The 26,389-nt window shown below is 43.0% G+C and overlaps 1 protein-coding gene and 1 long non-coding RNA gene across 3 annotated transcripts in view; one reads left to right on the forward strand and one right to left on the reverse strand.

The window, feature by feature from the left end:
- Positions 1-550: 550 nt before the first annotated feature.
- ETNPPL (ethanolamine-phosphate phospho-lyase) lies at positions 551-19,954 on the reverse strand. Of its 2 annotated transcripts, none has more exons than XM_038400328.2 (13): positions 19,786-19,954; positions 15,334-15,452; positions 15,007-15,166; positions 12,033-12,107; positions 10,789-10,882; positions 9,529-9,645; positions 7,556-7,638; positions 6,910-7,135; positions 5,396-5,550; positions 4,805-4,894; positions 4,318-4,448; positions 2,691-2,758; positions 551-2,013 (listed from the first exon to the last, which is right to left on the reverse strand). In XM_038400328.2, the coding sequence occupies exons 1-13, from the start codon at positions 19,839-19,841 to the stop codon at positions 1,879-1,881; spliced, it is 1,509 nt and encodes a 502-aa protein (XP_038256256.1). In that variant the 5' UTR covers positions 19,842-19,954; the 3' UTR covers positions 551-1,878. The 2 variants fall into 2 exon arrangements, with proteins under 2 accessions (XP_038256256.1, XP_043369217.1); XM_043513282.1 differs by lacking the exon at positions 19,786-19,954 and adding an exon at positions 19,010-19,126.
- The window catches only part of LOC119854996, a 31,752-nt gene continuing 10,912 nt past the window's right edge, over positions 5,550-26,389 (forward strand). Inside the window, exons 1-3 of the long non-coding RNA XR_005292721.2 lie at positions 5,550-6,228; positions 17,070-17,227; positions 17,889-18,083. This is a non-coding gene — a long non-coding RNA (uncharacterized LOC119854996). The remainder of the gene's footprint in view (positions 6,229-17,069; positions 17,228-17,888; positions 18,084-26,389) is intronic.

Genomic DNA, 26,389 nt, shown 5'->3' on the forward strand with positions numbered 1-26,389 from the left:
GTTTATATTTGCAATGGAAGGCAACTGAGGGCCAGATTTGTAGTGGTATTTAGGCATCTAAAGGGATTTTCAGAAGTGCCTGGGTACCTAACTCCCTTGGGCACCAGATTAATGAAATGAGTTTAAAAAAAAACAACTGACGTCTAACATTCTCACACAGACAAGGTCTACATCTTGAGGATCTGTACTCTGTTAATCAGCTGCATGGGGATATAGCCATGTTAAAATGAGACAGCCACAGATAGAGAATGAAAATCTTCTGTTGCTTTTAAATGAGAGGCTTTTTTCAGAAGTGTTTAAAAACTGTTCTAGACAGGTGCTAAAGCCCATTTTAGATTCCAGTATAGACAAAACATGACTAGTTTATAATCTGTGCAATAAAGCCAAGTTATATCATGGGTAGGCTATGCCTATATATAACTCAATTTGAAGCCAACTCTTGACTCGGGGGAGGTAGACAGGAGTAAGCACCAGAACACTACTTTCCTCATTAACTGAGTGTTTAAAAGAGTAAATGGTTAAATTCAAAACAAAATGCATAAGGTCTTTCTGTTTACAAATAACTTTAATTTTTGAAATAACCAAGGATCGCTGAACAGTTAATGAGCTGGCTTGATGCTACCAGAAGAGTTCATACAGAAAATACCAATATAACGTAATGATTGAAGGTATAAAACTAGATAAGACTGACTAGAAATAGCAGAACCTCTTAGTTTTCAATCATCATATGCAATTAATGAAAAGTCATTTACAACAAGTGTAAAGCAGCAAGATTTAGTAAATAAAAATTATAAAGCCATATTGTCTTTGTTAAAGTAAATCTCATTTTTAAAAGCCCTCAATTAGTTCCATAAAGCCTACTTGTGCATACATTAAAATTGTGGCACTTGAAAGCCCTGATCCAACTTTAACACTCACACCATGCAACGCAAGGTCCATGTTACTGTTAGAGGAAGAAAAACAAGTCCAAAGTGCTTAAGCTGGGGTGAGTGAGGGGAAAATCTAAGCTCCTCTGGATTCTGCTCCCACCCAAACCCATCTGGGAAGCTGGAGTAAGAATACTCTCTGATCCTTGTGTTAGTTTGTTCTGTGTCTCACGCTCTATTCTGTGGACCTACCCTTTTAGTAAAGTAACAAATGTTATATGTTTGAGGTCCCAATCCTGCCAGGTGCAGAGCACCCTCAAGGTTTGTTGACTATCTTTCATGGGAATTGATGGCATTCAGCACTTCAAAGGATCAGACCTGATTTTGTATGAAGCTAGTACAGCAATTAAAAATGTCTAAAATCATAAGAATTAAAATTGGGGTTACCCCTGGAAATCTCATTTTCATGCTAGCCTGAGGTTAACGTAATTGATTTTTAAAATCTTCCTGCATTTGTTGTGCATGGAAAGCTTTGTGTTGTAAACTGAGCCATTAAAACATGGAAAGTAATTAACATCTCAATACTGCATACTGAAATTTCAAATACATTAAAAGGTGTAATGCATCACAAACAAGGATTTAATAGGATTGGTGCTGTGGTTCCATGGTTATTAAGCACAATGGGCCAAATTCTGACCTTACATAAGCAGAAGCAACTCCATGAATTTCAGGGGAGATGCATCCACTTATACCAGGCCTAAATATCATGACCCAAGAGGGTTAAAAATCAGAACTTTATTTAGCACACCCCTATCTGGTTAAGTTCAAGGGCTGACCCTGCAGTCCTTATATGGGTGAAAATGTATTTTAAACTACCAATAAAGCTACATGGAGTCTTGCTCATGTATGAAGGCAGGATTGGACCCTGAATAATCAGTATGATACTTGCACACATCCACTCATCCTTTTTTTGTTTTTTTTAAATACACTGATCTAAAGAAATCATCTCCTTTCATGTTCTGATCCTTTTACAAGGCACTGTACGGTTATCAGTGTACAAGCCATTTTTTTGTCTGCAGGCAGTACTGTTGATATGGTTGATGCTTTCACTAATACAGTCTGACTGGGAATTCCCTTCATTAGTCATCTGAAACACAAAAAGTTTGAATGAATAAGCATATGTTTGTATCAATCTCTAATCATATTCTTTGGCTATAGGGTTAGGAAGCTGTCTGCCTGATTTTCCTCTTTCAGTGAAACTGTTCCTTCAGATCAATGGAATTATTCTACTTTTACACAGGTGTATGCGAAAGGAGGCATAGGCCCCATTTCTGGTATTTCTAGAGTAGCCATTAGTATAAGATCTCTGGCTTAATAGTCATCCTACTAGAAGTTTCAATTATTGCTCTTCAGCCCTTCAGGGCATCATCAGAAAACATACACACAGCATATGCTCTTTAGGGAACCTTGCAGGGCTATCTATAATATGCATATTTTTAGTGTCCAAGGCTAACACTATAATCTAGGGGTCCAATCATGTAGGCTATTCACACTCAAAGGTATAAGATGGAAGTGAAATCCTTGAAACTTTTTGAAAATAATATTCAAAGAATATAGTCTGTTACTCAGCTCTTCATATTTGTTCAGTAACAGGAATCATAGATTGTTTTCTGTCTTCTCTTATCATAGATCAGATTCTGATCTCTGTTACATCAGTCTAGATCGCTGACACCTCTGTGTTTATGCTATATCTCCACTAAAGTCATTTGAATGTGCTTCCCCAATACTTATTTTTTTTTAAGACACCAAAAAGAAAAAACATACTTTTCTTTTATGTTGTGCAGTTGTAGATCTTCCATTTCCTGTCCTGGCTCCAGTTGCTTCTTCCAAAGCTAAAACAAGCAAAAGTATTCAATGATCATGTTTTCATTGCCAAGCATTATCACTGTGACAAAGCTTAACTGAAGAACTAATTAACCCTTTCTAACACACCTTGTTGGAGAATGATGAATTTATCATGATTAGCAGCCTGAGGATGGTAGGCATTTAGAGCAGAGGTGAAATTTTGCAAGCTTAGCACTTCTGTACAGATCTGCCTTCAGGTTGGCACATAAATAAAGGGCCTAATTTTGACTTAATTTACACCATTGTAACTCCAGAATGGTGGAACAAGCCAGGACATCCGGAACAAAATCAATAAAGCCAGGAACATCTTCAGGATCTTAAATATAGTCTGGAAATCATCAAAATAAAACACCAAAACCAAACTCAAGATTTATCAGAGCTGCATACTTTCAACACTACTTTATAGTGCAGAATGCTGGGGAATGAGAAAGTATGAGATGTCCAAACTGTCTTCATTCCATGCAACCTGCCTCAGAAAAATCCTCCATATCTTTTGTCCCAGAACAATCTCAAACCAAGATCTATTGACACAGTGCACCCAAGAGGATCTGAGCACCATCATTGCAGGAGGCGTTGGAGATCGATCAGTCATGTGCTTTGGATGGAAACTGATTCCATCACCAGAGTAACAATAAGATGGACATGTGAAGGCAAGCGAAAAAGAGGTCGTCCGAAAACAACATGGCGAAGAGCTGTGGAAGCCGAGCTGAAAAACCTGGGCACAGCTGGGGAACCATTGAAAGACTTGCCAGAAACAGAGAGGAGTGGAGGAGCTTCGTCACTGCCCTAAACACCAGAGGCATAATAGGAACATGATGATGATGATGATGAACACCACTGAGCCAGATCTTCAGTTGTGGCCAAGGAGTACTTGATGCAGATGAGGAGTAGAGAATGTAAAGGTGCCTTTATGCGCCCACATTTTTGGGGTCATTTGGCATTGGGCCAATTGCCTGTCATAGAACAGAGTGTCTGCAGGATTGCAGGGATGTAAAGTAGAGCAGAATTTGACCCATCGTGTTGAAAGTTGTGCAAGGAAAAACTGATGAATCCAATATTAGAGGTCACTTAGAAAAGTTTAGCCATTTACTGATCTATCCAACACCTGTGCAACCTCTTTAAAATCAGTGGGCCAAATCCTGTGATGACTTACAACTTCTGCAACCCCGTTAACTTCAAAACCCTTGAGGGTAGGAACTCTGCTGTCTACCGTGTTAGGGGTATCACCAGAAACAGACGGACAATAATAAATAATGGGGATGTGGCAGAGGTAAGTGCAGGATTTGGCCTGACAGGTGCACATCAATGTAAATAAAGGGCTATATACATAATTTATAATAAACTGCATTAAGAAAGTGTGTTAGGATAGAGCCAGGGAAACAGCTCTGTCAAGGAAAGGGAAATAAAGTTTTAAAAGCCAGCTTTCCTGTGAATCTTTGCTGTGATTTTCTGCACATAATGGTATAGATTTCAGTGGTTTTAGGGGGTGTTTCCTGCATATCATTTGGAAATGAACAAGGAGGGACATTCTGTAATGCATGCATACCTGTGAGAAGTTCATCAATCTGGTCCACTACAAGCTTTGCATCTTCCATAGTGAAGCACATGGGTGGTTTAAATTTCAGAATGTTTCTATGGGGTCCATCCGCACTCAGGAGGATCCGCTGTTCTTTCAGTCTGTGTAGAAAACAAATGATGCACATGTAAAAAGGCATCTAAGTGCACAATGTAACTTGCATATGTCAGGATTCAGAGAGGTGCATCAGATCAAACGCCAGGCTGTTGTATGTAGATGTAACAATGCTGAAGGTCAGGGAATTACATCTGCTTACACTAGGTCAGGGGTTGGGCCGCTGTCTGCGTCTTCTAATGCTACATCAAAGGTTATATTAATTTCCAGTTAAAGTGGTGTATGTACATCTGCTGGAGAAAAAATCAAGGTTTTCAACCTCTTTAAGAAAAGGCCAGTAAAGGGTCAGATTGAGATTGCCCCCAGTGTACTTTATGCATCGACACAGAAGATAAATATTTACTTATAGATAATATGCTGGGCTTCAGCTGTGGCAGGTGTTCTTGTCAGTTGATCCTTCACCAGATCTACTCCAACAAACAAGCCAATACCCCTAGAACATAAAGGGAGGAAGAAGGATAAGATCCATTGTCCAATAGCAAAGCACCTCTCTTGCACAGATAGTAACATTGCTCCAACAATTCCAGCAAGTGAGTCAAATATATAGAGAAAGATACTACACTTTCATTTACTAAGTTGTTCAATGCTATTTGTAAAGATGTACATATTGCTGGCTTAATAAAGTTGCTTTGTCAGTTAAAGAGAAAAGCCTCTCATTACCTCCTATAGGTCCAAACTACCTGTAACCTGATTCGTTGTTATTTATACGTATAGCTTGGATTGGGATTTTAACCCATGACATGAATAAAACAAAAACCAGGAAATTTGAGGGGATCCATTTTTGGATAATTTACAAATATAAACGAGACATCATCATCACTTACAATTTCCTCATTTTAGTCCTATATTCTTCACCTATTGGTCTACCAGAATAACCACTTCTCTGTCCCACCTTCTGCCTGGGAACTTCTTGATTGTACCCTGAGGTACCTACCTTACATCTCCTATTAAAGGATGTTTTTCCTTTTGTTTGTTCAGCAGCTCTGTTAGATAATTCCCTACTCGTATGGCATTTCCTTGGAGATCATCTTTTTCAATTACATCAAGCACAGCCAGGCCAATAGCACAGGACACTGGATTGCCTCCAAACTGAAGGCAAAGACAAATGGGAAAACAGTGGTTGAAATTCTGTTCTGCCTCCATGGGGCTTCACTAACATTTCCCACATCAGTAAAATGTGAACAAAGCTTAAAGAAAGGGACTTTAGGCAACATTGTGCTTAGTTCCTGCTTGGTTGCTCAGGAAGAAAATGGGATACTGGATCCTCTCTCCCTTGCCCCTCTTCCCACAACCATGCAGTGCAGGGGGTGCACCCAAAATGTCCCTCCCCAGTTGTTCCTCAGCCTCAGGTTGCAAAAACATAGGACCACAGGAATTGCCATGCTGTATCAGCCTTGAGGTCCATATAGTCCAGTATCCTGTTATAGACAATGGCCAGTATTGGATGCTTCAGAGGCAGCTGCAAGAAGCCCTACAGTAGACAGATGTGGGGTAATCTGTCCCATTTCCCCTCCCCACATTCGCCCCTGAAGGTCTGAGCCTTATTCTTAATAGTTAAAGAGCTGTTTAAGCCCCAAAACATGAGGTTTTATCTCCCTTCCAATACTCAATTATTATAACTCTGAATATTCTTGTGATCCATACAACTATCTAATCCTGCCCCCCTTTTTTGCAGATTCAACTACTGGCATTTTTTTGGTCCAGCAACTGAGAGAGAGGAAGGGATGATGCTGTTGAGGCAGTTGACCAGCCTTCCATACAGAAAAGGTAAGATCCATGTTGAGTGTCCCCTCCATATGTGAGCTCAGAGGGACAATGTGAGCCATTATCTTCTACTGGATAGGGTGTAACATTACAATCATTCATTCTTTTAAAGAAGCTGATGATATAAATTGACCCTGATGGTGTTTTTTCCAAAGTTCTTAGTGAATAGCATTTACAGCATTCCAGTCAGACAGTTCCACAGCCACCTCTCATAATCTCTGCAATCTAAAGCTTAAAAGGACTCAGACTAAGTAATGGAACTTGGTTGCAGTTAGTGATAAGACTCAGTCACAATGGAAAAGATGGCAGACATCTGATTGAACAGGCGAGACGAAATCAAAGTAGTGGCTTTGCAATATTTGCACAGCTCCAGTGTTTCCTGATACAGGGAGAGTGTTTAGCTGCCCCTGAGAGGTAAAGAAAATAAGGGCCCCATGGAATTCGGGTTCTCAATGGGAGCTGTTGAGTGCTGAGCACTTTTGAAAACCTGACCACTTCCTTTTAGGAGTCTATATGGGAGCAGAGCTCTTTTGAAAATCTGGCTCCAAAGTTGGATACTGAGTTTTTTGAAACTTAGGCCCTTACAGTTCTCCAGCTCTATGAACCCAGCATCTTCTGCAAGCACTGAATACAAACTAAAGTTATTGTAGGAGTAAAAAGGAAAACTTTCATCTGGAACGTTACCGTGTTGAAATACTCCAATCCAGAGGCACCGAAGGCTTCAGCAATCTCTCTTGTTGTAACCACACAAGATATTGGATGGCCATTGCCAATTGGCTTTCCCATGGTGACAATGTCAGGTATGAAGTCTTTGCCTTGCAACTGGAACCCCCAAAAATGTTTCCCAACTCGACCAAAACCAACCTGGACTTCATCAGCTATGAATACGCCACCTGCGTTATGCACATATCTGAAAACAAAAGGAACAGTCCAAATGCCACACCACGTAATAGGATTCTAGTGTCCAGGCCTAATTTTAGCACAAAGGAGGGTTTGTTACAGAAGTTTACAATTTGACTCAGTCCCTGTTCCCGATGAGCATACAATTAATTTAGAAGATTTCAGACAAACCCCACATCTGCATTTATGATTGATATTTAAATCACTCATTTCAAGCTACTTGTTTGCTTTTAATGATACAGATATGGATTGTATTTTTTAAAGTGATTGATAACTAAAAATTTCATTGGACATCGTAATGGTATTTAAAAGGTGGAACAAAAATGAAGGACAAAAAAACCCCCTAAGGGATTAATAGAATAAGCCTGTAGCCTCAACCTATTACTCTGCGTAACTTCTCAGCTATGCCCATTCCAAGTATTGTACATACTCTGCCACTTTCTGGAAGTAGCCTGCAGGTGGAATTATTTGGCCTCCGCAACTCTGCATGGATTCAGCAATAAAGGCCGCAATCTACATAAAAGAAGATGAAGTAAGAGCAATGTTCCTCTATCTAGCCTTTGCATATAAGCTAACGCTCACAGAAAGAAATTGTAAAGATCTGGGTGACTTTAATAACATGCTGGGATGTACAGCTGTGGTCTGTTGTCAATGGCTAAGGCATAACATTTCCATTGGGGTGCCCAAATTTGCAACACCGAGGGCCACGCCATGCTGGCAGCCTGCCAGAAATCAAAGGGCCACATCCAGGACCTAAACCACCAGCCACTAATGTCCCACTGGCCTCAGTGGGAGTTGGATCAGGTTTATAAGGTCCATGTAAGTTTACATAGAAATTTCAATTAAAAAAAATACATACATACTGGTACTTGTGATTTCCCTGATAGATGAATAGAAATTGCTTAGTGTCAGGGAACACCAGCAGTAGAAACCTGTGGTGGCCAGGGACAGGGCAGAAAGAGGTTTGCATTTTTAGAACACCCTGGCTATGCTTGGGCACCCCTGCCTCAGGCAAATGACTAAACAAGCAATATATTAGGGCAAGGCACTTCACAAAAGAGAATCTATAGGTGAAGTAATCCCAGTTGCTAGGAATGAAAAAAAGTAGTTATTCCAAATCAGGAAGGGCAACAGCAGCAGATCAGATACACTGGAACATCAAGTTTTACATTCCTTGTCAACATTAAGTCTGTGCAGCACAGACAGTGTTACCCCAAATCTCCCAGGAGCGTCACCACAAGTCTGCTATGTAACAGATTGCCTCCCACACCGCTTGTGCAACCCTCCCTGAGCATCAACAGGTGCACGCGAGCTGGCCAGCAATGCAGTCTTCCTGGAAACTAGGTCGAGCAGTAACGTGTAAAGAAGTGTACACTATATTCGAAGAGGCACACTACTGCCAAACAGTACGAGGGTCCCCATAGCATGTGAGACTTTAGCCTTTATCACAACTTGTTCTGTCACAGGTCTACGGCACCAAAACCTAAGAAGATATGCAAAAGGAGGGAAAAAAGGAAGACAAGAAAAGAAAAAAAAAAACTGTCAGTTAGTCAAAAAAAGAAAAAAAAAATTGATGAAGAAACTAAAAGACAGGTGATGTAACCCTTTGGACTAAAAGGGGACTGTTTGATCCAATATCCATTGCGGTCTTTCTATTGGCTTCAGCAGGTTTTAGATCAATCCCTAGCAGTCTTCAAAAAAATTAGAATTGTCCCAGGAAGCACTGGGTAACAGACATTCTAAATCAAATTTTATAGGATTTTGAAAGGATGCAGAATTGCTGGGAGTCAGTACATCTTGGCCACAACCCCTCCCATCTCCAGCCTTCCATGTCCCACCTCTGCTCCAGCCATCACCTGCCAGCTGCCACATGCATCCACGATTGTAGCACAGGTTATCACCAGCTTGTACTTGGATTCCAAGTTATGAGGCGTGAAAGTGCAATACATTTATCTCAATGTGCTTGAATGCAATGGTGAATTTAGAAATGTGATTTTCCTCATTTATCTGTTCTCCAGGCAGTGGTTTTCTAGATGTCCTGTCTAGGACTTTCACCATAATCTCTAAAACAGGACTTGAAAGCTTGACTGTGTTTCAAAGGCTCATGAAATAGTGAATTAAACAACTTTTGATTTATTTGCTCCTTTATGAGTCTATTCTCCTCTTGATCCTTGCATATAACTTTCATGGATGTTAATGAGAGTTATGAAAGTGCATCAAGGGGAAAATGGAAGCTTTAGAATATAAAACCCATAACAGAAGAGTGAAGGCAGAAAAGAAGAAATTGCACTGTGTAGATGCTGATCTTTTGTCTCCTTTCCCCCCTATTCTTTTGCCAACAGATGTAGTTTCATTACTAAACATGAACAGGGTTACAGTGTTTCTACAGCTCATGCTACAAACCTTGCGCCCACTCTTCTCAGCTTCTTCAATAATCTTTTTCACATCATCTGCATAAGCACTTGCTGGATCTGGATGATCTTCCCTGTATTTTCCTCTGTAGATATCTGGAGAATGAGCCTGAAAGCAGCAGAGTTTATTTCAAATGCATGCCTCCTTGCAATATTCATTTTCTATTGGACAGTTCCCAGTGTTTTTCATTAGGAATGTAACTGTATCAGGAAAAAATACCACCTTTTCTCATACATATCACAAAGTTTGGATATTCTGCATTTCTGCCTTGAACTTCATGTACACTATTAGGAGTTGAAGCTTGTACCATGTATTACAGGAAAGATACTTTCCTCTAGATGTGAAATAAGTATTTGACTAATGTCTTCTTTTCCAGGCCTTAGCTCTGTTTATAGGAAATACAGAGATGAGTAAATGTATGAGGGCAGAACTATTCCCCTTGTTTAAGTTTAACTCATTCAGGGAAGAGCCATGTAGTCATTATTCAGAGCAATGTCAATGCACTTTCGCGAGTGGCAGCCTTAGCCACTTAGCGCTAGCAACCTTACAGGACTCCATTCTTCAAAGAGCCTTCCACCACATGCATCCATTCAGCCCACAGCCACTGCCAGTTCCTGGTCTAATGTACTAACTGACTCCAGTTCTTACAGACTGAAAGAATAGTTGATGCCCCTTCCTTCTATGGGAAACCCGTGCTTCAGTTATACTGCTTGGCTTCCTATTTTGTGAGAGAAGGTGGGCCTGCCACAGGCTTGCCAACCCCTACAAACAGTGTGGGGAGGTTTCAAAGGGTCAGGGAGGGGTCATTGGAAGGTAGAAACCAGCCTGGGGAACGTCATTGGCACGAGAGCTGTAGCACCAGTTCTAGAGTGGGAGATAGCTGGATGGAGGCCTACATATGACTTAGGGCTGGAGATTTGCAGTGGGAGGCTCACTCTGTCTTTAACCAGGTGAGTGCTGATCAGCTGTTTACTGATTTCCTTACCCACAAATTAATCTATCATTACATTGTATCGCAATTCAGCATCAAAGCTAGTAATAAGCCACTTGTTACAAATCCAGCAGCAAACATTTCTGCTGAATTTAATCCTTTGTTATAAAATGACAGGAGTGTGTAGTCTGACAGATTAGGAATAATTTTATCTGGGGAAATAAAGCCAGCACACAGGCAGATTTTGAAATGACTCTAGAGGAAAGGGAAGAAACACCTACAAAGGACAGTAATTTATATGCAGTTGAAAAAATACTCACCACATGCACAAACTCTTTTTTGCCCTCCTTCCCCAGCTGATTAAATTTATATGGACTAATGTCAATCAGAGAAGAAACATGACCATGGTAAGCACTGCAATGGGAGTTAAATGCAAAATCACTATCATTAAGGTTTTAGAAAAGGTAAAATTCACAACTGCACACACACACCCAGAATAAAAAAGTACCCAGAAACATGGGGCTGGTGTTTGTGAGGGCTGCCTCAAGTTAATTGGACCACTCCTGAACCTAATGAAGGCAGTGAGAGTTTTATTATTCACTTCAGTGGAGCAGGATTGGAATCAATAAGCCAAATTCATCCCTGCCACTGAAACGACAGAAAAAGTTGGTGTCTTCCTAAGTCCACCTGTAATAATGGCCCACAGGATTTTGAAAGGATGCAGAATTGCTGGGAGCCAGTACACCTTGGCCACAACTCCTTCCATGTCCCACCTCTGCTCCAGCCATCACCTGACAGCTGCCCCATGCATCCACGACTGCAGCACAGGCAGGGCACAGCTGCCACTGCACTTGGGTGTCGGGATCCTATCCCCTGAGGTATTCCACAAGGGCCCTTAACCAAGGATTCAGTAAATGTTGTCTGGTTTTGGCAGACTCTAAAAGAGGGCTGCAAATCAGATAGGCAGGTACACAAACACTCAGATTTGCTCCAGTTAATTATGGAGGCACAAATTTTACAGCTTGGCAAAAGGGAGACTGGGCATCAGCCCTTTTGAAAAGTTAGTTCTTAACGTTGTGGCACCAGTTTGGCCACTGTGACAGTGTGAGTCTAGGGTTTAAAAAACAACAACAACAACAACAACAACAAAACAGCATAGATCACTAACCCCCCCCCCCAAACCCACATATATAGAACTGTAAGTTTTCTAGTCTTGTAGTTGTCACATAGATAACACATCAATTGAGTGTAGCTCTCTGGATGTTTTCCCTGCATAAGTATGTGAGATTGGGTTTAGTTTAGGACATCTATCATGGTAGCTCAGCTTTCAGACCCACCAAGCTTTAGTGTCCCTTCAGATCTCAGTTTAATTCTTGTTGTCAGATTGTCTCTCAAAACCTAGTTAGCATCATTTTAAATTGACCCGTCTGTATTTAATTATAATGTTTGTATGAAGGCAACGTTGATCTTTCACTGAAATATACCATACAACTGTATAGAATTGACCTCTGAAGATACTGCGGAAGTGGCAAGTTGCATTCTATATGCTGTTCTGCAAACTTACTGGTCAAGGGTGATCACATCTTGGTGTCCGTGATACTGCCGAGCCAGTCGTAAGGCGAGGTCATTGGCTTCAGATCTACAAAATAATAAACACATTAGGGGACTATACACACACTACAAAATGGTTTATTGCAACACCAGGGCTAGATGGTTAGCAAGCACTTATCAGTCATTTTAATTTAAAACAGAAAAAGGGTATGGAATTGATTAATACAAACAATCAACACAGCAGGCTCTGTTATTCAGATTAGAATGCTATGATTCAGAACATAAATACCACATAAGAGGGAAAACATCTCTTTGTATATGTATCAAACAAAGAGATGCTTTATTCCTCTAGGCCTGTTTGCTTGTGGGCACTTTACAGCTTTCATCCAGCCATATCACACGATCCATTGTCTATAGCCAAGCTCTAAGATACAACCGCATTTGCCCTGATCCCTCAGACAGAGACAAACACCTACAGAATCTCTATCAAGCATTCTTAAAACAGTAGTACCCACTTGGTGAAGTGAAGAAACAGATTGACAGAACCAGAAGGGTACCAAGAAGTTACCTACTACAAGACAGGCCCAACAAAGAAAGTAACAGAAGGCCACTAGCCGTCACCTACAGTCCCCAACTAAAACCTCCTAGCACATCATCAAGGATCTACAACCTATCCTGAAGGACAACGCCTCACTCTCACAGACCTTGGGAGATAGGCCAGTCCTCGCTTACAGACAGCCCCCAACCTGAAGCAAATACTCACGAGCAACTACACACCACACACCAAAAACACCAACCCAGGGACCAAATCCTGCTACAAACCCCGGTGCCAACTCTGTCTACATATCTATTCAAGGGACACCATCATAGGACCTAACCACATCAGTCACACCATCCAGGGCTCGTTCACCTGCACATCTACCAATGTGATATATGCCATCATGTGCCAGCAATGCCCCTCTGCCATGTACATTGGCCAAACTGGACAGTCTCTACGCAAAAGAATAAATGGACACAAATCTGACATTAGGAATCATAACATTCAAAATCCAGAAGGAGAACACTTCAATCTCTTTGGTCACTCAATAACAGACCTCAAAGTGGCAATACCTCAACAAAAATACTTAAAAAACAGACTCCAACATGAAGCTTCAGAACTGGAATTAATTTGCAAACTAGATACCATCAGATTAGGCTTGAATAAAGACTGGGAGTGGTTGGGTCATTACAAAACCTAAACTTAATTTCCCCAATACTAATTTCTCCCTACTGTTACTCACACCTTCTTGTCAACTGTCTCTCTTACCACTTCAAAAGTTATTTCTCCTCCCTTGGTATCCTGCTGTTAATTGATTTATCTTCTTAGACTGACCTAACACTTGGTAAAGCAACCCACATCCTTTCATGTATTTTTACCTGCTCATATCTTTTACTTCATACATCTGTTGAAGTGGGTTCTAGCCCACGAAAGCTTATGCCCAAATAAATTTGTTAGTCTCTAAGGTGCCACAGGGACTCATTTTTTAATCGCCCCTTTGTACAGATAACACCACTCCATACAGCAGCTAGCAGCTGGGAGAACAATGCAACTGCCACTCATATTAAAGTTACAATATTCCCAGTAGCTTCCCAGCCTCCACATGGACCAGATCCTGCTCTGCACCTTATAGCAGCAGGCCCAGATGAAGACCCAAGTTTACTTTAAAAGTCAGGGCTCTCACTCAGCACCAAACCACACTACTCTCTAACCATCAACCTACAGTACATCAGACTATCTTGTAGAAAGATTTAGATAGATGTCTTCAGTCAGTAAGACATCCCAAACAAAATATATCATCTTTATTGCAATATTGCCCCCTTTAAAATATAGTACAACCCACAGACCCCAATGATCCATCTGCTGGAACAAGAAAAAACGCAACAAGACTTGTGATGGGGAATACAAGTCACTCTGGGGCTATGTTACAGCAATGACTGAATAAGAATTTTAGGTAGTACTGATATGTGCAAGCTCCTTGGCTATGCTAAATAAAAAGATCCACTCCCTTTAGGGATATTGGGTTATAAATCTATTTGGACTGAAGAATAGCAGCATTTAGCATTTCATATTAGAATGTGGACTGTTGATTAAAACAGACACAGATAATGCCTCTACAGAGATCAACTAAAGAGAATTGAGTAAATTTCTCTGCTGAATTTTAATTTTGTGTTTTCTTTCTTTTGAGCCCTCTTGTTTCTAAATACACAGATCTATTTTCAGAAAATACATGGTATCAGCTCTTTCTGCTGTAGTCTCCTCTAGTTGTTATAGAAAGGATCATCACTGCTTCAAAGTTTCCATATTGTGGATCAAATCTGGTCCTTACAAAGTCAATGGGAAAATTGCCATTGATTCCAATCACAGCTGGATTTTCCCTGCTAAAGACCAGTCATCAGAGTTCAGGGCCCGTCCACAAAGCTAGTGATTTCTCTGGGGATCTATGCCAGGAATGAATTTGGTGCTGCATATTCATGTTTGGTGGGGATCTGGGATTAGAATACATTTGAACATGTAATTTCTTTCACTGAAGCCAAGAATGTTGACTAAAAAGATTGTTAAATATTTTACTTTAGGTTAACCAAATTATGTATTTTCCTATTATTTACATCCTGTTTGTTTCCTTTTCGCATAAGCTTGGCAGAGACCATGAAAACAGACTAATCCATTTCACTTTGCTGAGGGTCAGTTTCACTTTCTGGTTTTCATGGACTAAGACAATATAGCAAAGATGAGGTTCGCAAACACTGCACAGGATGTTTTTTGAGTCCAACCAAAACAAAAAACAAATTTTCCTGGAGTTATTTAAAATAAATTTCCATGGAAACATTTGTATTACTTTTGTTAAACCCTGTTTTTTTCACAGTTTAAAATTTGGGCCTAAACTGACCTGACAACGTTCTTTTTAAATGGCAACAAATAGTGTCAATGAAAAATCCTTCAGACATACCCAGAGTTAACAAAATAGCAAACGGAGAGTTTCTCTGGCAGGGTAGTTGTGAGGCGCTTAGCATACTGGACAAGGTTGTCGTGCAGGAATCGGGAATTGGTGTTGAGCAGTTCCATTTGTTTCACTGCAGCCTTTATCACATCTGGATGGCTGTGGCCAACTAAACGAGAAATTATTAATAATTACTGACGTGATCGGTTACTGAATCACACAAAGAGAGTCAGGGAGCTCTCTTGAATCTAGCACTGTCAGCTTGCCTTGAAAAAAGGATCTTCTGATTTCTAGTGGGAATGACGTAAACTTAGTTAATGGAGCTTTTGTACTTACCATGTGCGACGTTGTTGATACAATCCAGGTATTTTTCTCCATTCTCATCATACATATACTGCCCCTGAGCACGCACTATCTTGATAGGGTCTTTTGCAAAGAAAACTTTGCATGAAGGTCTAAAAAGTATAGAATAACATTATTTCAGCTTGCTCAGTTGTTGCCCTGCCTCAGAATCTTGAGAGTTGATGATCTCAGGGCTCAGAAAAACAAAAACTAAATCCCATGTACTCCTGCAGTCACAGCACAGGCAAAGCTGCCACTGACTTCAAAGGCACCTTCACCATCATATGGACAGCGGCTGAAGTCCAGGGAATACACTATTTTATATCAGTGAAGTGGCAAAGCCTGAAATACTAAAATCACAAAAGCCGTTCAGTAGATTATAGGCAAATGAGGCTATCTCTTCTATGAAGGGCCTGTGAAGCAAATATGATTTTTTTGTATACTATGTTGTAGTTTAACTGATGGCCAAGTGAGGCCTGAACCAATGCATTAAAATGAATGGAAAGGCTCCCATTGACCTCAATGGGAACAGGAGCAGGTCCTTAATGAGGTTATTTTCAAACCCCTGCTTTTGTATCTACGGGCTTGAACACGGGAACATAGAGAAAAATTAATCAAAATTAACTAAACAGTGATTTAAAAGTGCATTAAACTCCTGTGAAGATACACAAACTTATTAAGGCCACTTGGATTCTGAATAAAAGTGTCCACACAGGAGTTTATATGATTTAACTCATCCAATTTAAAACATAGTTTTGATTAACATTGCTGAGTGTCCCTGTGTACAAAAGTCCTGTGTATGGTTTCCTGTGAGCACAATGGAATGTGCACCGTATTGCATCCTTGGAAGTCTGGCTATGTTTGTCTGACACAGTCTTATTAATTTACACATATTATGAAAGTTTATAAAAAATTAACTCTCTGGAAATAGGATTAATTTTTAAGAACTTTTTAAAAATATATGGCCCAAAATTGATTGCACAGTGGAAGACTATGCTGAATTTGATGTATGAGATTTATAGAGTTCATATGTTGGAACAAAATGCCAATATATGATGGGCTTAATTTTCAGAGCTGCTCAGCGCTTCTGAAAAAGCAGGCTTAGGGTACTGAGATTTTCTGGGCAAAATTTTCAAAAGTGGCTAAGCCTTGTTTTCAAAAGCACCCAAATCCCACTGACTTAATGAGACTCAGGCTCCTAAAGTCACTTAGGCACTTCTGAAAATTTTCCCCTCTTTCTTCTGTTCTGAGCATGCAACACTGACACATATTCCTACTATACAGTTATATTCAGAAATATTACTGAACAGGGAGAAAACATTTAGAAACCTTTCATAGTACTTATTTAACTTAAGAGGGATGTGATTGTTTCCAAATAATAAAGCTGCTTTCCTAAAAGCATCCTTATTGTCCATTTTGTCTGGTGACCTGATGCAATACAATTAATTGTACACACAGACTCTAACTGTTACTCATAAAATGTAATCTATAGTGTTTGAAATATTTTAGTGTCTGAATTTCTGCCTGATTAAGCAGTTATCATGGGGCATCTTTCAGAGCTATTTCCCCTTTATTTACTCTTACAAATCTACTGCCATTAGACAATTCAAAAGTGAAATGGAGGTAAAGCAACAGACTGAACATTATCAAATATCATTTCTTTGGTACAGTTTTTCAGTTAGTAGTTGTAACTTCTTTCCATGAGATTTCCATTACTGTTTGCCTTACAGAGCCTGATCCTGCAACGTGTACTCAAGCAAGACTCCCAGATCACAAGAGCTGGCCCTTAGCGATGACTGGCTTTACATGCTATGATGGCATTGATTTTTAAGCATAGTAAAACAACTGATGGCACCATATGACTCTATACACCTAGGAGTCTAAACAAGTGAGTATTTTAGCAGTAGCATAATATTAGAAAGTCAGTGAGCACCTTTGTACTTTCATATCTAACAACGATGAATTAGCTTTTCACTTGGCATGACCTAGTGAAATATTAATCAAGACCACATGCTCTGGAGAAAACCATATTATTTAACTTGTAGCAAATGATAAACAGGTATCAGATACAAACCGTGACAAGGCAATAGTTCACATTTTCTTTCAATCCTGGATCAGGTCACAAGAAAGAAACCAGTATTTGATGGTCTCACCGTACTTCCCATTATATCACAATTGCACAGTCTTGACTAAGAAGAGGCTTAAGAGTAGCGCAACAGGGAGAGTTTGTGTGGATAATTTGCACCATAGCTGTCTGTGCGAGGTTACGCTCAAGACAAATCCTTTAGGCCCCCCCTTTTATGTGTGCTAAATTTGCCCATGAATTAACGAAACAATAACATTTTAAAAATTTACTTTGGACATTCTATTCTGTTTCATAGTTTTATGGTGCTCACTGTTGTGCAATCTGCCATCAAGTACAGTATATTAAATAAGTACCGGTAAGTTTTTGAGACTGTGTTTGTCAGGAAGAGGCAAAGTCTTAAATATTGGAATTACAAACTAAAAAACTGACCTTCCTCTTGCTTGCTTTGCATTCCTTTCACCAGTTATCTACAATGAGGAGGTATTACCTGTGTATGATGACTTAAATTTGATATAAGTAAACTCAACATTGTTTTGCCACACAAATAGAAGGTACCAAAGGAAGATGATTTACTACTTTAAGCACCAACTATGACATGTCAAAATTCCCTGAAGCCACAGGTTACCAACAGAATGACTCAGCCCTTCATATGTCTGAGGTAGGTGAACTAAATTCTATGCAATTTCCTCTGATATTCTTGTTAACTGCTGGAATTAGCCTACCTTGCTTGTCACCATGAAAGGTTTTCCTCCTTCCCCCCCCCCTGCTGCTGGTGATGGCTTATCTTAAGTGATCACTCTCCTTACAGTGTGTATGATAAACCCATTGTTTCATGTTCTCTGTGTGTGTGTGTATATAAATTTCTCCTCTGCTTTTTCCACCAAATGCATCCGATGAAGTGAGCTGTAGCTCACGAAAGCTTATGCTCTAATAAATGTGTTAGTCTCTAAGGTGCCACAAGTACTTCTTTTCTTTTTGCGAATACAGACTAACACGGCTGCTACTCTGAAACCTGTCACTATGGGTAAGAGACCTTTAAAGCCAAGATCACATGCTAGGGTCTGCTCAGTGATAAACCAATTAACTTCAGTGCAGCTACTGTGAATTTTTGCTTGGGTGCAACAGAGGGCAGGCTTTGCTTGGTCTGCTCCGGCTTGAAGCTTTATGTAAGAGCAGGTGTTTACCAATTTTTCCTCTCCACATAACTTACTCAATGCACTATCTGTTGGTTTCTGCCCTCCCCACTGGTAGCTCTGTATAATTTCTGGGTTCTGTAATGTTTAGACACGTTGATGGTCTTTGTGAGGGTTCTGTAGAATTGTAAATGATTATTATAAAGGCTCCCTGGATCACAAGGCTCTCTGTGGGAAAGCAGTATTACCATGTGCTCTTAACAATATTAATAACTCTCCATTCTTTTGGTCATTTTCACAGGCCTAGTATGTATTTAAGTATGCAGCCCATTCGCTGCTGCCCGTTCCATTTATTATACAGGGCTCGTGGATTTCAGCTCGAATTGAGTCTATTTAAAAGTGACCTACAACAAGCCGTGTTAGAAAAACAACCTTGGAAGCAAAAAGCTACTTATTATTCTGGCTGCAAAATTCGTTTTAGTTCTCTCGTCCAGCTCTGCCGGCAGAAGAAGCACTTAAACTTGGGGATAAAATATTTAAAAATGTAGCAACCTCTGATCCCGGCTTCTGCTCAACTCGTGCCGAGGGGAGGAAGACAAACATCCTTGTTGTACAGGTTCCAGAGTAGCAGCCGTGTGAGTCTGTATCCGCAAGAAGAAAAGGAGGACTTGTGGCACCTTAGAGACTAAGACATTTATTTGAGCAGAAGCTTTCGTGAGCTACAGCTCCCTTCATCGGAGGCATCGGATGGAGCTCACGAAAGCTTCTGCTCAAACAAATCGGTGAGTCTCTAAGGTGCCACAAGTCCTCCTATCCTTGTTTTACGTAACCTCAGTGGAGGCTGGTTTATGTAACCGAGCGCAGGGCACTGACTGTCACACCCTGATCGCCGCTCTGCCCCCCCCCCCCCGTGTGGCTCGGGTTTAGCCGAGGGCAGAAGCAGCGTGTGTGCCGCGCTGGTGGAAGCGAGGGGGCCCAGCAAGAGGAGGGGCCAGGCAGGAGGGATGCGCCGCGGGCTCAGCTGCCGGCCGGGTGGGCGCAGAGGGGGCCGCTCCCGCCAGCCCCTTGCCGGGACTGTGCCCCGCTCGGCCCGCGGGGCTCGCCAGAAGCAAAGCCGGGAGCTCTGCGCCCGAGGAGGCAGCTCCCCCTGCCCCGCACCTGGGGCCGCAGCTCGCCCCCCCCCCCCAGCCGCCTGGCGCTGCCCTCCCGCGCCTTGGCGCCGCTCACCCGATGTGCTTTCGCCTCAGCTCCAGGGTCTCCGCCTTGCTGTACAGCTCGCTCATCCCGGCGCGGCTCCCCCGCCTCTTCTCCTGCCGCCCGGCGCTGGAGGCTGGTGATGGGGCGGGGAGCCGGTTAGTCTCATCTTCCTTTTATCCCGTCTTCTGCTCTGCCTCCTGCCAAACCCCTCCTCCTGCGCTATGCTCTGCGCGGCCCCCGCCCTGCCCCGCAGCGGGGAATGGGGGCGCGGGGCGCAGCAGCCCCTGGCCGGAATGCCTTCCATCAGAACCAGCTGTGTAGGCTGGCTTCAGCACCCCCCCCCAACCTGCCTTCCATCAGAACCACCTGTGTTCGCTGCTTTCAGCACCCCCCCCCAACCTGCCTTCCATCAGAACCAGCTGTGTAGGCTGGCTTCAGCACCCCCCAACCTGCCTTCCATCAGAACCAGCTGTGTAGGCTGGCTTTCAGCACCCCCCCCAACCTGCCTTCCATCAGAACCAGCTGTGTAGGCTGGCTTTCAGCACCCCCCCCCAACCTGCCTTCCATCAGAACCAGCTGTGTTCGCTGGCTTTCAGCACCCCCCCCCCAACCTGCCTTCCATCAGAACCAGCTGTGTAGGCTGGCTTTCAGCACCCCCCCCCCACCTGCCTTCCATCAGAACCAGCTGTGTAGGCTGGCTTTCAGCACCCCCCCCACCTGCCTTCCATCAGAACCAGCTGTGTTCGCTGGCTTTCAGCACCCCCCCCCCAACATGCCTTCCATCAGAACCAGCTGTGTAGGCTGGCTTTCAGCACCCCCCCCCGCCTCCATCAGAACCAGCTGTGTAGGCTGGCTTTCAGCACCCCCCCCAACCTGCCTTCCATCAGAACCAGCTGTGTTCGCTGGCTTTCAGCACCCCCCCCCCCAACATGCCTTCCATCAGAACCAGCTGTGTAGGCTGGCTTTCAGCACCCCCCCCCAACCTGCCTTCCATCAGAACCAGCTGTGTTCGCTGGCTTTCAGCACCCCCCCCCAACATGCCTTCCATCAGAACCAGCTGTGTAGGCTGGTTTTCAGCACCCCCCCCCCCAACATGCCTTCCATCAGAACCAGCTGTGTAGGCTGGCTTTCAGCACCCCCCCCCAACCTGCCTTCCATCAGAACCAGCTGTGTAGGCTGGCTTTCAGCACCCCCCCCCCCAACATGCCTTCCATCAGAACCAGCTGTGTAGGCTGGCTTTCAGCACCCCCCCAACCTGCCTTCCATCAGAACCAGCTGTGTAGGCTGGCTTTCAGCACCCCCCCCAACCTGCCTTCCATCAGAACCAGCTGTGTTCGCTGGCTTTCAGCACCCCCCCCAACCTGCCTTCCATCAGAACCAGCTGTGTTCGCTGGCTTTCAGCACCCCCCCCCAACATGCCTTCCATCAGAACCAGCTGTGTAGGCTGGCTTTCAGCACCCCCCCCCCCCAACATGCCTTCCATCAGAACCAGCTGTGTAGGCTGGCTTTCAGCACCCCCCCCCAACCTGCCTTCCATCAGAACCAGCTGTGTAGGCTGGCTTTCAGCACCCCCCCCCCCCAACATGCCTTCCATCAGAACCAGCTGTGTAGGCTGGCTTTCAGCACCCCCCCCCCAACCTGCCTTCCATCAGAACCAGCTGTGTAGGCTGGCTTTCAGCACCCCCCCCAACCTGCCTTCCATCAGAACCAGCTGTGTAGGCTGGCTTTCAGCACCCCCCCCAACCTGCCTTCCATCAGAACCAGCTGTGTTCGCTGGCTTTCAGCCCCCCCCCCAACCTGCCTTCCATCAGAACCAGCTGTGTAGGCTGGCTTTCAGCACCCCCCCCCAACCTGCCTTCCATCAGAACCAGCTGTGTAGGCTGGCTTTCAGCACCCCCCCCCCCAACCTGCCTTCCATCAGAACCAGCTGTGTAGGCTGGCTTTCAGCACCCCCCCCCCAACCTGCCTTCCATCAGAACCAGCTGTGTTGGCTGGCTTTCAGCACCCCCCCAACCTGCCTTCCATCAGAACCAGCTGTGTTCGCTGGCTTTCAGCACCCCCCCCCCCCCAACATGCCTTCCATCAGAACCAGCTGTGTTCGCTGGCTTTCAGCACCCCCCCCCAACATGCCTTCCATCAGAACCAGCTGTGTTCGCTGGCTTTCAGCACCCCCCCCCCAACATGGCTCCAGCGGCCACCGCCTCCCCCTCTGTGCCACTGCTTCGCTTCTTTTCTCCTTTCACCCCAGGGAGGACCTTCCTCAAGGGGGATCAGCACTTCCCTCTTCTTCGCCCCCTATCTCCTCTTCACTGCCATCGTCTGCGTTCCAGGTAATAGGCACATACAAATATTGTCTAATGTTGAGCCCTACTACCTCTACTGCTTTTCTGTTTTATCCCCTGGATGATTTACTTCCATGACTTATTTACCTCCCTCACTGGGCTGCTGTGGGGATTACTTACCTCATGCTTATAGAGAGATTGTGTTAATTTGGCATGCTAGGTTGCAGTTCTTTCCCTCCTGAGCTTTCAAAGCATTGACCTGAAGGACAGAGTATTTTAGTTTTCTGGCCAAATTTCCTAATATTACACAGGGGTTAGCCAAAAATGACCAATAAATAGTTTCACAAAAAGAAAAGGAGGACTTGTGGCACCTTAGAGGCTAACAAATTTATTAGAGCATAAGCTTTCGTGAGCTACAGCTCACTTCAGCTACAACTCACTGCATCAGATGTAGCTCACGAAAGCTTATGCTCAAATAAATTTGTTAGTCTCTAAGGTGCCACAAGTACTCTTTTCTTTTTGCGAATACAGACTAACACAGCCGCTACTCTGAAACCAATAAATAGTTTGGCTTCTGTCTGACTGAGAGGATAGGTCATTCTGCTGAATTGCTTAAACCCACAGTAGCCTAGCAGGATATATCTGAGCTATATTTTTCAATGTACTGATCGAGGGTTCATAAAAAATGTAAACAGCATAATCTTGCAAACATCTGAACTGCATTTTTACAAAATGTCTTTTACTTTTACAAGGGACACTGTACAAAATTACTTTGCAGAGGACGCTTTAAAATATACACAGGACATTTGTACATAGCACACCACTTACACATCATAAATATTTCAGTGACCTATGAACACCATTGTCTTTATTTAGATACCCAGTGTAGGCCTTTTTGAAAATTTCGCTTATCAAATTACTTTTCTTATGTATATCATCTTAGCTATAGACTCAATTGATGGGCAACCTAGGGTAGTTAAGTTAACCAAACCTGGAACCATAATTTAAGGGCCATAATATTTCATCTACATACTTCCTAGAATCCATCCATTATGACAGATCTAATATCTGTCAAAGTTCTAGCTGTAAGGCCAGGCAAATATATAAGGACCATCTTTGTTGTTCTGTGTTTGTACAGTGCCTAAGCACAATGGGGCCCTGATTCATAGATACTAAGGTCAGCAGGGACCATTCTGATCATCTAGTCCGACCTCCTGCACAGCGCAGGCCACAGAATCTCACCCACCCACTCCTACGAAAAACCTCACCTGATCCTTGACTGGGTCCCCTCTGTGCTTCTACAATCCAAATAAATCATCATCATCTAGGAAACAGATTGCAGCCATCACTAATATTTTTGAATTCTTAAAGTGTTTTACAAACATCAGTGAATTTACCCTTATCCTTTACAACATCTCTGGGAGGCAAAGATCAGGACTTGAACTAGGTCAAATCATATCAGCTCTATGAGTGAATATTCTTTTCTTTTCTTTTCTTTTTTTTAGGGTGCTATCTGTTACTCCAGAATCTAAATTTTAATTTAAAACAGTATGGCTATGCCTGCACTTAAAACTCGACAGTGGCACAGCTGCAGAGTTGCAACTGCACTGCTGTAGCACTTCATTGTAGACACTACAACCAGAGGGGTTCTCCTGTCACTGTAGTCTCTAAGGTGCCACAAGTATTCCTTTTCTTTTTGTAGTAAAACTACCTCTCTGAGAGCTGGTAGTTAGGTCAATGGAAGAATTCCACTGTCAACCTAGCATGGGAACTCAGGTCAGCTTAACTACATTTCTCAGGGGTGAGGATTTTTCACATGTCTGAGCGACATAGCTGGGTCAATCTAGTTTGCTAGTGAAGACCAGCCCTAAGTCTCACTCTCTAGCTGTTATAGTGATGAGAAAAACTTTCAAAACCTAAGGTGTAACTGATGCAGTGATGTCTCCCAAAGGGCTTGTCCACATTGGAAACTTACATCAGTGCAGCTATGGCTCTCGGCGTGTGAAAAATCCACCCCCCTGTGAGATGTAGCTATCCCAGGTGTAGACAGCTCTAGGTCAACAGAAGAATTTTTCCATTGACCTAGCTACCACCTTTCAGGGAGGTGAATTACCTACGCCGAGGGGATAGCCCCTCCTGTCGACATAGGTAGTGTGTACGCGGAAGTGGTATAGCAGTGCAGCAGCAGCTGTGTGGCTGTAGTGGTTTAAGTGTAGACATACCTAGGTAAGCAGGATTCCTGAAATGATAATTCTGAAGTGTGCTAACATTTGTCAGCAGACAAATTCCTTACTGCTCCCTGCATCAGCTTGAGTAGCTACTCTTCATCTCCATATTCGAGGGTCCTGGCCCTTGTAGGAGAGACATCAGAGACTATGCAACCTCACAAACAGGTGAGGTTGTTGCCAATCTGTGGGTCAGCGGATACATGGAGATAGGGGAATTCACCCAAATAGAGGAAGAGAGACTGGACCCCACGTACATTTGCATAGGGCCTCACTTCATGCCAGGATGCTGTGTTAAGTCTGAACCTGGCTTAGGTCTTGATCCAAGCCAGTTTGTACTGCCTTTTTCTCTTGCCTCTTTTTCTAAAAGCTGCAAAACAATGATGTGACAGACAAAATTCAGGACATCCACATTTTATACTGACCTAGTTACAATTCCTTTATTAAACTAATATAAACTAGAGACAGCCCAGCCCAGACGTTGTTTCCCTGCTTTATCATGAAAATTAGTGTGAAGGAATCTGAAAGGACGATGTAAAGGCATTTAAGGACAAGCCACTTTCCTTCACTGTCTGCATCTGCCCTCTGTTGGTAGGAAAAGCACATTAATCTCTGTCTATTAGAATTGTGCAATGAGTTTCACAAAATACCAATGGTGAGAGAGGGAAGATTATCACTAGAAATCCCATTTGGTATGGGAACAATAAGCTCTAGCAGCAAAGGGCAGATATAAGCTACAAATAGATTGTTAGAGAACAGCTTGAAAGAGGCCTTTACATGGCCAAGCAGGGGCAGAAAGGCAATCAAGAAGCCTCCCAAGGCCCGCTGGCTCATAGTCTTTGCATTCCTTCTTCCAGAATCAATGCACTAGAGAGAATAATCTGCTCCTAATGGATGGAACAAATTATGCATATCTCCCTCGCATTAACGCAGCTCCAGAAAGATTGTGGTTCAGACAGGCACAAGTTCTCCAGTATTCTTGCTGGGATGGTGTGTTCTTCATTCCTCCACCATCTCCACAGGGATGTGGTATAAATGCCATAAACTAGCCCCTAGTGATTCAGTGGATTGATAAGAGTTTTAAAAAATTAACCAGATATGCTCCATTTTGGCACACCTTTTTCATCAATATCTTTTTTTCTTTATTCATTTTTCGAGGAATATGCAAAAACATCACAATGTGATGAGAAAGACATTTGAATAAATATTACTATTGTTACTACTGACTTCAGGAGAGAAACGAATGCAAACATACAAGTCCATTCCATACCAAAAGTCAGAGCCAGCTATGGGAAAGCATCAAAGTAAGGATGAACTCCCACCACAGCGCATTACATAACTGGGACCCTGTAGCAGCATATATATATATATCCTATATGGAGGAGGAGCTGGGTGGTGAGGAAGCCCAGATGAGAGGGGAGTACTAGGAGAAAGAACTCTGTAGTCTGGCTGCTAGAGAATGGAGGAAATAATGGACCATATATATTCTAAATGGCTTAAAGCCTCATGGCCATCAGGCCTGGCACTAAAAGGGTTAACTGGAGATGGAGAACCCAGTTAAGGCATCTGGGGGGTGACCCAGGCACAAATGTAGATGAAGCCCAGCTGGAGGAGGAGCTGGGTGGTGAGGAAGCCCAAATGAGAAGGGAGTACTAGGTGAAAGAACTCTGTAGTCTGGCTGCTAGAGAATGGTGGAAAGGCCTAGAGAGTGAGGCAGATATACAGTAAGCTCAGAGAGGGGATGTGGAAAAGGACATGAAGGAAGGCCAAGGTAAGAAGAAATGCAGAAAGGCAATGAGCAGTCTGAGGTAGCAGACCTTAGGTGCTCATCACAGGGTCCCTGTAGTGGAACCCAGAAGAGAAGGAGGGACTGAGCTCCCCTACTAGCTGCTGGGAAAGGTGATGTGGAAACTGTTACCTCTGTTCCCCTAAAAACCAACTCAGGGTCACACTTGTATTAATTTTATTACAATGCCACTGTTAGACAGACAGAAAAGGGAAGGAGCTTATTTACACGCCACATTCATATTCACATTCACCGCATTCATACCCCCATGTACCCACACACTTACACAGGTGGAGGGTTACCGAAGACAGCATGGGAAGCCAAGGAGTTGAAGCGTGGTA

This window comes from Dermochelys coriacea, chromosome 4 (genome assembly GCF_009764565.3).
Source record: "Dermochelys coriacea isolate rDerCor1 chromosome 4, rDerCor1.pri.v4, whole genome shotgun sequence".
NCBI classification, from domain to species: Eukaryota; Metazoa; Chordata; order Testudines; family Dermochelyidae; genus Dermochelys; species Dermochelys coriacea.

Coding starts and splice junctions, on each gene's coding strand:
- ETNPPL (XM_038400328.2), bottom strand. CDS start 19,841: ATGAGCGAGCTGTACAGCAAGGCGGAGACCCTGGAGCTGAGGCGAAAG. Junction 15,453..19,785: donor CTGAGGCGAAAGCACATCGG/GTGAGCGGCGCC, acceptor TATACTTTTTAG/ACCTTCATGCAAAGTTTTCT. Junction 2,014..2,690: donor CTGCACAACATAAAAGAAAA/GTATGTTTTTTC, acceptor TTTGTGTTTCAG/ATGACTAATGAAGGGAATTC.